Source organism: Carlito syrichta, unplaced genomic scaffold (assembly GCF_000164805.1).
Source record: "Carlito syrichta isolate Samal-C Ts95f unplaced genomic scaffold, Tarsius_syrichta-2.0.1 Scaffold142937, whole genome shotgun sequence".
In the NCBI taxonomy this organism is placed as follows: Eukaryota; Metazoa; Chordata; class Mammalia; order Primates; family Tarsiidae; genus Carlito; species Carlito syrichta.
The window spans coordinates 259,885-271,364 of NW_007087033.1; the positions used below are offsets into that span (position 1 = coordinate 259,885).

The 11,480-nt window shown below is 52.7% G+C and overlaps 1 protein-coding gene across 1 annotated transcript in view; it reads left to right on the forward strand.

Moving 5' to 3' along the window:
- TCF25 (transcription factor 25) overlaps positions 1-11,480 on the forward strand; it is a 33,178-nt gene extending 21,698 nt beyond the window's left edge. The window contains exons 10-18 of the mRNA XM_008050042.2: positions 380-472; positions 602-707; positions 4,139-4,298; positions 5,850-5,937; positions 6,773-6,931; positions 8,638-8,728; positions 9,942-10,021; positions 10,675-10,747; positions 11,174-11,480. Of these exons, the coding sequence (XP_008048233.1) occupies positions 380-472; positions 602-707; positions 4,139-4,298; positions 5,850-5,937; positions 6,773-6,931; positions 8,638-8,728; positions 9,942-10,021; positions 10,675-10,747; positions 11,174-11,344 (1,021 nt within the window). The 3' untranslated portion in view covers positions 11,345-11,480. The remainder of the gene's footprint in view (positions 1-379; positions 473-601; positions 708-4,138; positions 4,299-5,849; positions 5,938-6,772; positions 6,932-8,637; positions 8,729-9,941; positions 10,022-10,674; positions 10,748-11,173) is intronic.

An 11,480-nucleotide genomic window follows, 5' to 3' on the forward strand; every position in this document is an offset into this window, starting at 1 on the left:
AGGGGGGGGGGTGTGGTGGCATGCACTTGTAGTCCCAGCTACTCAGGAAGCTGAAACAAAAGGATCGCCTGAACCCTGGAGGTCAAGGCTCTTGTGAGCTGTGATTGTGCCACTGCACTCCAGCCTAGGTAACAGAGTGAGACCCTGACTCAAAAAAACCCCAAAAAACCTCTGTAACCACAAGGGGAGCACACATCTCCTCTCCAGACACACAGGGAACGTTCACAGACATCTCCGTGGATTAGGCCACGGAGGAAATGCCTCAAGCCTAGAGAGCAGAGGGTAGGGTCAGGTCACTAAGGGTACTGGCAGGGTGCCCAGTCAGCAGGGTGTTGTGCCATGTGCCACTCTAATTCGTGTGGAACTGTGTTGGATCCAGGAGCTTCTACCTGGCCCTCTACAAGCAGATGAACTTCCTGGAGAAGCGGGGGTGCCCACGCACAGCACTAGAGTACTGCAAGCTCATTCTAAGGTGAGTGTCTGTTCGGGACCAACTGCGTGGTCTTCGCTGCAGTGGCTGCAGGTGTGCGGACACTGTGCTGGCCAACTCCAGCCACTGACGACATCTTCCTCTGCTCTCCTTCTGGATTGCCTCTGGAAGCCTTGAGCCAGATGAGGACCCCCTGTGCATGCTGCTGCTCATCGACCACCTGGCCTTACGGGCCCGGAACTACGAATACTTGATTCACCTCTTCCAGGAGTGGGAGGTAGGTATGTGCCATGCGCTGTCCCATGGAGGGTATCCATTTCTCCTTCACCTTTCTTGGATCAGCATCCAAGGGCAAAGGGCAGTGTGCCCAAAGGGTAGTTTGTGTTGAAGCCTTGAGGGTCTGAGGCAGAACCAGGAGTGATTCTCATGTCCTCCTGCCTTTTGCTGCTTCTGCAGGGTGGAATCCAGTCTTCCTGGAGGGCATTATGGCAGCCCTATGTCAGAATCCTTAAGCCCTGAACAGAAGTGTGCATGCAAGGAAGTGGTGCTGGTAGTCACGGAAGCTGGCAAAGCAATTCATTGTGGTCAGCACACAAGATGCAGCCAGGGGGTAGAGGGAGGGTAGTGTGGCATAGGGAACCCCAGCACACACCGTCCCATGGGAAGGGTAACCCCAGAAATCACAGACAGCTCACATTCACACCAGATTATGTATGCCATGTGAGATCCACATGTGAGGTCACACATGAAGACAGGCCTAGAGCCACACTCCCCATCCTGGGGCCCAAATACTTGGTCCAGGTCAAGTGCTGTGAGTGCTGCTGGAGAGCAGAATGAACTACCTCATCAGTTATGTGTACTGGGGTAATCATTTAGGTGAGTTGGCGTAGATATAATGTATTAAAATTAACTTCACCGATTTTCTCTTTAATGCAGCTACTAGAAAATTTAAACTGAAACATGAGCTCTCATTATGTTCCTACTGGATAGCACTTGTCTGGAAGGGCACTCAAGACTTTGTAATGAGAGGACCTGGAATCCGGGAGAAGGAGATGACAGCTCATGACTTTCTTTGTTACCGTACTTGAATTTTTATTTATTTTTTTTAAGAGACAGGTTTTGCTCTGTAGCCTAGGCTGGAGGAGCGCAGTGGTGCAATCATAGCTTGCTGCAGCCTCAAATTCTTGGGCTTGAGTTCCTCCTACCTCAGTCTCTCAAAGTGCTGGGAATACAGGCACGTACCACTATGCCTAGCTAATTTTGTTGTATATGGTAGAGATGGGGTCTTACTATGTTGCTCAGGCTCGTCTTAAACACCTGGCCTGAAACAATCCTCCTACCTCAGCCTCCCAAATTGCTGGGATTACAGACATGAGTCACTGCACCCAGCCTGTGCTTGAATTTTTTCACAACAAATGTTCATGTAGAATGAAAAAAATAGGTAAATCATTTTGAATTATGTAACATTTGGCATGGTTGGCCAAGAAGTCTCACTTCGGGATCTAGTTTACAGAAATTTCTGTAGCTCACTAAAATGTAGCTGCAGAGAAACCTCAGGGCTGCCCCCCAAGATGAGAGTGCAAAAGAATATTTGCGATAGTTTATGAGGTTTTTTTTGTTTTTGTTTTTGTTTTTGAGTTGGAGTCTTACTCTGTTGCCCAGGTTGAAGTGCAGTGGCACTCTCAGGGCCACCACAGCATTGACCTGCTGGGCTTGGGTGATCCTTCTGCCTCAGCCTTCCAAGTAACCGGAACTACAGGCACATGTCACCATGCCCAGCTAATTTTTTTTTATTTATTGTAGATATGAGATCTCGCCAAGTTGCCCAGGTTGAGGCAGTCCTCTCACCTCGGCCTCCCAAAGTGCTGGAATTACAGACTTAAGCCACTGTGCCTGACCTGATAGTTTATAAGATTACAAAACTCTTCTCTTTTATTTTTAGAGTTGGCCAGGCTGGAGTGTGGTGGCACATTCATGGCCACCCCAGCGACTTGCTGGACTCTGGCGATCCTTCTGCATCAGCCTTCCAAGTAGCTGGAACTACAGGCGCACTGCTATACCTGGCTATTTATTTATTTATTTATTGTAGAGACAAGGTCTCGTCAAGTTGCCTGGGCTGGTCTCGAACCCGCGGTCTCAGGCAATCCACTCGCCTCAGCTTCCCAAAGTGCTAGGATTTCAGGCTGAGCCACCGAGCCCGGCTTTTTGGGTTTTTTTTAATTGGAGTCTCACTCCATTGCCCAGGCTGGAGTGCAGTGGCATGCTCATGGCCACCCCAGCGTTAACCTGCTGGGCTCAGGCAATCCTTCCTCCTCAGCCTTCCAAGTAGCTAGAAATACAGGCACGCGCTACCACACCTGGCTAATTTTTTGATTTATTGTAAGATGGGGTCTCACCATGTTGCCCAGGCTGTTCTTGAACCCGTGGGCTCAGGCAGTCCCCTCACCTCGGCCCCTCAACATGCTGGGATTACAGGCTTGAGCCACCACACCTGGCCTGAAGACTATTCTTAAAAATACAGTAGGTCACATGTCTATTCTATACAGATGTAGAGAAAGACAAGAAAAATTGTTGAAAATGGCAGCCGACTTCTCTAGATAGTGGAAATGGAGGAAGATCCATCGTTGCTGGTTCAGACTTGGCAAATTTTCCGTGTCGAGAGCGCTGAGTCTCTGCTTCTAAGGCAGAGTCCATGGGAAGGACGGGACCTTTGCTCATCATTGCCACTTCATACATCCCACTTAGTGGACACGTCACACCTTCCTGTGTCCTTCTGTCTCTTCTGCACATAGAAAACCCTCCCAGTTGAGCCAGGCATGGTGGTTCATGCCTAAAATCTCAGCTCTTTTGGAAGTGGGGGTGAGAAGATTGCCTGAGCCCACGGATTCAAGATCAGCCTGGGCAACTTGGTGAGACTTTTTCTCTACAATAAATTTTAAAAATTTAGCTGGGCGCAGTGGCTCACACCTGTAATCCCAGCACTTTGGGAGGCAGAGGCAAGAGGATTACCTGCAGCCCAGGGGTTCGAGACCAGCCTGGGCAACTTGGCGAGGCCTCAGCTCTATAATAAATTAAAAAATTAGCCAGGCATGGTGGCATACCAGGTACTTGGAAAGCTGAGCCGGAAGGATTGCCTGAGCCAGCAGCTGGAGGCCACGGTGACCTTGAGCGTGCCACTGCACTCCAGCCTAGGCGACAGAGTGAGACTCCAATTCAAAAAAAAAAAAGAAAGTGAAAAGAAAATCCTCCTAGGTAGAAGTTTAAGTTATCTTTTTTTTTTTTTGAGTTGGAGTCATACTCTGTTGCCCAGACTAGAGTGCGGTGGCATGCTCATGACCACCCCATCGTCTAGACATGTTGGGCTCAGGTGATCCTTCTGCTTCAGCCTTCCAAGTAGCTGGAACTACAGGCTTGTGCTACCACGCCTGGCTAATTTTTTGATTTATTGTAGAGATGAGGTCTCACTGTGTTGCCCAGAATGGTCTCAAACCTGCGGGCTCAGGCAATTCTTTCACCTCGGGCTCCCAAAATGCTGAAATTACAGGCTTGAGCCATCGTGCCCAGCCTTAAGTTATCTTTATGCTAAGTTAAAGGAGATGCCTTTGGGTCATCAAGCCCGTGGTGGGGCTTGTCTAGTGACAGAGCATCTGTGAACGCTACATGTTATGTGTTTATGACCTTGAGGCTCTGTTTCTTCATTCCTCGTAGGCTCTTCGGAACCTGTCCCAGCTCCCAAATTTTGCCTTCTCTGTTCCATTGGCATATTTCCTGCTGAGTCAGCAAACAGACCTCCCCGAGCATGAGCTTAGCTCTGCCAGGGAAAAGGCCTCTCTTTTGATCCAGCAGGCACTCACCATGTTCCCTGGAGGTAGGTACCGTGTCATCTTCCTGGTGGTACAAGCCAGGTCCCAGTCTCTCCTACACTTACAGAAGGATGCATTCACTAGCAGAGCCTAAAAATATGCTATAGTTGCTGTTAGAGGGCGGATCCAGCCATCTCTGAGAGTCTGCTGCTGCCAGGCCAGATGTGAGGAGGCAGCAGAGGAGTAGAACAAGCATTCTTACTTCTATGGGTTCCTGCCTCTATGAGTCCCTGCGTCTGTGGATCCCTGCCTTTCTGGTTCCCCACCTCTGTGGGGCTCACATTCTAGAGTGAAGAGACAGGCAAGATTAACTAGAGGCTGCAGTGTATTAGATGATGTTTGGTATAGGGAGAAAGTGGAGCAGGAAAGGTCTGGGGATTGCCATGGCGTGACTGAGAGGTGGTAGACCACAGTGACCCCGAACTCCAGGGGAGGATTATGCTCCGCGTCAGGCTGGGAGGATGGCAGAGACCCTCTGCTCAAGGGTCCCTGGCAAACCCACAGGAGCCCAAGCTGACCCTGAGCCCTGACTTTGCCCTTGGCACCTCTGTCCACACACACAGGGCAGGCACAGTGAGGCTGCTGCCGGGTCAGACTTTCTCACAGCACGTATGAGACCCCTGTTTAGGATGAGGTTTCCCTGATGGCACTGACTGTGTGGATGAGAGTTGTTTGCATGCATCTGGAGTGCACACGTTAAGTAACCACTTGTCTCCTATTAGATGGTCCTGGAATCAGCATCACCTCATTGGTTCCAGGGGTTTCTTGGGCTCCTTCTAGGCCCCTTGGAGGCATACAGCTTGGGAGCTGGAACTGCTGCCAGCACAGGCAGTACTATGTCCACAGCAGGACCTTGTCAGGCCTCTGTCTACTCACAGACCCAAAAAGGTTCATCTCCTTTATCTGAGAAGTACCTTTGTGCTCCTCTGGGTCACCTGCAGCTGGCAGGGTGCTCTGCTCCAATAGAACAACCATGTTAGGGCATGTGGGACTGGGCAGGACCTGTGTGCTATAGGGCCAAACTGCCTTGCCACCTCACATGGCAGCTGCAGTGAGGCCCATTCCTGACATCCCAGCAGGCAGGCTGTCTTGAGAAGCTGCTGTGTGGCATGCCAGGAGAGCTAAGATAGACTCTACCCCAGTGGGATAGGCGCACGGGGCCCTCACCCCCCTGTGCCAGCCACTAACCTCACCCTGGCCCTGCCCCAGGGCATGGACAGCCCCTTCTCTGGGACAGCCCCTTCTCAGACCAGTCTGCCATGGGGTCTTCCTCTGATTAAAACATCCAACCACATGTCCTTGGAGGGTCATCTCCCTCAGAAGCAGGTGTGGGTTCTGGGAGGCGGGAGAGCAGGTGTCCACTTCCAAGGTTGCAGAGGTTTCTTGGGGCCCCCAGTGGAGACCCTGGGTTTCTCCCAGCAGCAGTAACTCAGGAGAACCCCCTGGCTGTCCAGCCTATTCCAACTGAAAACCACCAAGTTGTGTCTGTGACAAGTGTCTCATGGGGCTGGGACAGGTAGCTGAGGGTTTCACCATGGAGCATTTCTTCCTTACAGTCCTCATGCCCCTGCTCGAGTATTGCAGTGTGCGACCTGACGCCTCTGTCTCCAGCCACCGCTTCTTTGGACCCGACGCCGAGATAAGGTAACGAGTAGAAGGCGCCCTGAGGAGGGCTGGCCTCTGGGGGACCTGTCCATGGGGTGCCCATCTGTGTGCCATCATGAGGTACCTGTCTGGTGCTCATGGTACCAAGCACGGGAGCCATATTCACCCTTCCTGAGAGTCCATGAGAGAATGAACTCCTGGCGGCAGGAGGGGCCCGTTAGGTTCTCAGCCCTGAAAGGTCGGGGTGAACGTGGGGCCATTGTCCCACTGAAGAGGGCCCTGGAATCCCATCTGTACAGGGACTCCCCCACCTCTGTGAGAAAAAGTACTGGTAGATGAGAGAGTGGCATCACCTTAAAACTAAGATTCACAGAGATGCTTCCTGAGGAGAGTGGGGGTCTGGGTCCACATGACCCTCGGGGGTGCTGGGAGCAGGGAGACAGGTGAGCCTGTGGACTCTAGTCAGCAGTACTCCCATGGTACCTATTTTGGCACATATTGCTTTTTCAGATTTCTCATAAAAAATAAAGAGAAAACAGACGTGGAAGAAAAATGCATGATGTGGGGTCAGCCCCCAACCCCCTCAGGGAGCCAGCGCCATCTTCCAGTGCTTGCTCTGCACTGTTTGTGTTTACACTTCTATTGTCAGTCATGCCTCTAAAGAAACAACATACAGCAGGTTCACAGAAGCACAGGTGCCCCTCCCCAGGAGGTCAGGCATTCCAGGTCCAGCAGCCGAGGGGGCTGTGTCCTTGCACTCCAGGCCACTGGGCGTGCCCTGGACGTCTCCTCTGCCCACCAGGGGGCCCTGCTGGCCTCAAGGGCAAGCCCTGGCCGGATAGGGGGTCTGCTTACAGGTGCTGCTCTCCCCCAGCCAGCCCCCTGCTCTGAGCCAGCTGGTGAGTCTATACCTCGGGAGGTCACACTTCCTCTGGAAAGAACCTGCCACCATGAGCTGGCTGGAGGAAAATGTCCGTGAGGTTCTTCAGGTGGTGGATGCCGGGGACCCTGCTGTGGAAGCCTGCGAGAGCAGGTGAGCTGGTGTTCACAGGGGGACGCAGGCACCAAGCCCACCACTTCCCTCCTCAGGGACCCTCATCACAAACATGAAGCCCCTGATTCCAGAGGCAGTGGAGGCTATGAGCAACTTGACTTTCACTACTATGGGGGCCAAGCCTGCAAAGGGCCTATTTAAGGGATAAAAGAGTGAGCGAGTATAGACATGTTAGCACAGGCCCTGACCTGTCCTGGCAGCTCCCCAGAAGGTGGCTGTCATGCCAACACGGAGTTGAAGAATTGGTGTGTGTTGATAATGTGTAATAGTGGTTTGGCTCTCTGGGCACAGTTGCTCACACCTGTAATCCCAGCACTTTGGGAGGTAGAGGCGAGAAGATTGCCTGAGCCCATGGGTTCGAGACCAGCTTGGGCAACATGGCAAGGCCTCGTCTCTACAATAAATCAAAAAATTAGCTGGGTATGGTGGCACGTGCCTGTCATTCCGGCTACTGGAAGGCTGAGGTGGAAGGATCACGTGGGCCCAGCAGGTCAAGACTGTGGTGGCTGTGAGTGTGCCATTGCACTCCAGCCTGGGTGACTCAAAAAAAAAAAAAAAATAGTAGTTTGGCTTAGTGTTTCCTTTTGGCTGTGCATTTTTGTATTCTCACACTTGCTGAGGTAACAGCAAGTCTCATTCACAGCACCTCTGGGATAAATCTCTCCCTCCTGGCAGAGATGCACTCAAGGAGGAACGTAGGAGCAGCCCCATCTATCGATTTCTCACCTTCATGTGAGGTTGTTGGTGGTTCGTAGCCTGACGTGCTTCATTTGAAAACAGTCCCAAGCCGGGCTTGGTGGCTCAGCCTGTAATCCCGCACTTTGGGAGGCTGAGGTGAGTGGATTGCCTGAGCCCTCGGGTTCGAGACCTGCCTGGGCAACTTGGCAAGACCTCATCTCTACAATAAATCAAAAAAATTAGCCAGACGTGGTAGCGCGTGCCTATAATTCCAGCTACTTGAAAGACTGAGGCAGAAGGATCGCCGGAGCCCAGCAGGTTGAGGCTGTGGTGGCCGGGAGCGGCCACTGCACTCCAGTCTGGGTGACAGAGTGAGACTCCAACTCCAAAAAAGAAAAAAAAAAAAAAAGAAAACAGTCCCCCCTGTCTGTTCTTGTTAGTCTACCTTTGCCCGTGGCCCTGAGCACCAACCGTGGCCAGGGTCAGTGAAGACTGAGTGGGAATGTCACCCACCTGAGCATCTACTTATCTACAGTGAAGTCTTTCGTGGACCTAAGGAGTTGCCCCAGGAGGCAGTCATGTAAACACAGTGCTCTGGTCTGCCCTCCCACAGGGCTCGGTACTTCTTGTGGGCAGGAACACATTTTGTTCCCTGTGCTGCCCTCCAAGAGCAGTTTCCAGCAGGTATCTGTGCCCATAGTTTTAGCAGTGAATGATGACATGCCCAATGTCCCTTCATGTAGACTCAGTGACTCCCCATGAGAAGCCATTGGCCATGACTGTTCTTATTCTTATGGACAAAGAGGCTGAGTCACAGTCACATGGCTGGGATTTGCCCCTAGAGCCTCCATCTCCATGGACCTGGAGCTGACTGTGCCGCCTCTGCTTAGGGGTGACATGTGAGACTCTAGGCAATATCAGAGACAGAGTGAGCAGTCTTGGGCAGGGGGACTTGGTGTTTTCCAAGCCATTTCACTTGCTGTCCCTTGCTTTTCCTCTGGCCTCAGGCGGAAGGTGCTCTACCAGCGCGCACCCAGAAATATCTACCGCCACGTGATCCTCTCTGAGATCAAGGAAGCCGTTGCCGCCCTGCCCCTGGTAAGGGAGAAGAGCTGAAAATGGGATCCTTGTGTGAGCCAGTCACGTGCACTCGCCTGCCTGCTCCAGCAGCCCACCCACAGGCATGCGCAGCGCAGGCATCCTCACCACCCAGCTCTGCCCTGGCAGTGGGGGGTGGAGTGTTATGCAGAGGGCTCCTCCCCAGCAGCTAGGGTTCAGATGCTTGGCATATCAAGAGGCAGATCCTCCCGGGACTCAGAGCACAAGCTGGGCCCTCAGACCTATCACCACTGTGTGCTGTGGCCTTGGTGAGCCACTCCATCCATGGTTTCATGACTGTGGTGCTGTGGGGATTTTTCCACATCATGGGGTATGGTCCTGCTCGGTCTTGGAGCTCATGTGCTGGAGGTGCTGTGGAAACATCAGCTGGTACTCCTAGAAAACCTAAAGAGAAACCTTACTAAGGAATTAGAAGGAGTTAGGAAAACAGCAAGTCAGAGGGAGGCAGAGTCACTTACTCATCAGTTGAGGGCACCTTGGTGCCTCCTGTTTTAACTTTGGGCAGGTCCTTACAACTGGCACAGCAGGCCTTGTCTTGGGCTGTGAGCTTCCTACTCATCAGTAGAGCAACAGCAAGTGACAGCTGAGGGGTGGACAGTGGGGAGCTGCATGCAAGCGGTGGCTCAGTGCCCACAGTGAGGTTAGTCATGCAGGTCTACCTCAGCTGTCTTGAGTGTCCTGTTGGAAGAAAGGTTGTCCCACTCCCTTATCCAACATTTCTTGGTACAAAAGTGCAGCTATTTCTTCCAGGGTTTTTTTTTTTTTTTGAGTTGGAGTCTCACTCTGTCATCACAGGCTGGATGGAGTACAGTGGCATGCTCACGGTCACCACAGCCTCGACCTGCCGGGCTCCAGGCAGTCCCTCCATCTCAACCTTACAAGTAGCTGGAACTACAAGTGTGTGTCACCACACCCAGCTAATTTTTTATTTATTGTGGAGACGAGGTCACACCTTGTTGCCCAGGCTTTTGCAGGCTCAGGCAATCCTCTCGCTTCCACTTCCCAAAGCACTGGGATTACCAAGTATGAACCACTGTGCCCAGCTAAAAATGCAGCCATTTCTGTCAGACTCTGGCTGTCTCTCAGCAGATACATCCAGTCCAAACGGGAGGCAACTGAAGGGCTCTGCTGGGGGAGGCAGAAGCTCCCTGGCAGCATCTGTAGCATCTCCATTTTGTGTCCCTTTCTGAAGGATGTGACCACGCAGTCTGTGATGGGCTTTGACCCTCTGCCACCTCCGGACACCATCTACTCCTACGTCAGACCAGAGAGGTATCGTCCATTCCCGCTTTGCTCTTGGCTTGTACAGCTCTGAGGTCAGTGCTCAGGTCTCATGGGGACTGGCTGCCTCCTCCAGACCCAGATGCTCAGAAATCAGGCACTGGATTAAGTCTTTCCCTTAATGGGGAGGGAGAAAAGAGGGACAAATCTGCCTTTGCAGGCTATGTCCTTTGACTTCGCTGTTGAAGGTGTGAGTACCTCTCTGCCAGGTTCTGTGGAGAGTGCTAGAAGTACAGTGGGAAGTAAAATAAGAACCCACCTCTGCCCTTGTGGGGTGCTCAATGAACTGGGGAAAGAGCAAGGCACCACACAGTGGCAGCAGGTAGCCAGCATGGCTGTGGTGGCCTCTGCTCCCTGTGTGGCTCAGCAGTCTGGGCTCTAGAGTTCCATGCCCCACAGTGGAGTCCCTTCCCTGCTAGGGTTTGAGCTGGTCTCTCCCTGTCCCTCTTCGGGTCTCCACAGCCTTACCCTCACTCATGAGCACTCTTCACTGCCTGCTGCTGCTACCGCTCCAGGCACCGGCTGTGTGGGAGTCTCCCTGTCCCTGGGGATGGGGTTGCTGACAGGCATCTTTATGAGCCAGCTGGACCCCACAAGTGTCAGTTCAACTTGATTTTCTGACCTTTCTTGATTTTCTCTTTCAGGATAAGTACCGTCAGCCAGGGAAGCACAATCGCTCTCTTCTTTCGATCTTTGTTGCCAAATTATACTGTGGAGGTAGGTTGAGCTCATCCTAGGACTCCCTACCTATGGGCACAGGTGAGGCCATTCCAGTGAGAATGTCTAGAGCCCTCCTCGAGCCAAATCTGTGCCAGGCAGTGCAGGGGACAGGGAGAGATCAAGACGCATCTGTCAGTGGGTGTCCCCCTACTGGGATAGTCAGGTTATGCCCAAAAGGTAGCGGCCAGGCCAGGTGCAGGACCCCAGGAATCATCATGGCTGCTTGGAACTCACCCTGGGCCTGGCTTGGGTAGACATGTCATTTGGTTTTGAAGCTTACTCTTCTCACAGGTACCTGGGGAGGGTTCAGACCCAGTGCTGGGGGCAGAGGCACCTCAGGCTCTGTGGCACCTTTCGACTTGAGCCCTGAGTCTCAGGCCCAGCACGGGCAGCCCCTGCTCAAGACACGTCCTATTATTGCAGGGGGAGAGGCCCGAGGAAGGAGTGGCTGGGGGTCTGAACCGCAACCAAGGCTTGAACAGGCTGATGCTGGCTGTGCGCGACATGATGGCCAACTTCCACCTCAACGACCTGGAGGGGCCGCAAGAAGATGAGGCGGAGGCAGAGGCGGAGGGGGAGGGGGAGTGGGACTGAGCGTGCAGAACCCTGCGCTGTCACTTATGTTCCTGGTTTCTGTTCTGGTTGGAATCGGCCAGTCACTGAAGTAGAAATGCTGACTGTGTCGTCGACCCGTCTTCTGTTTCTCTATAAATGTCACTGGGCCATGCTC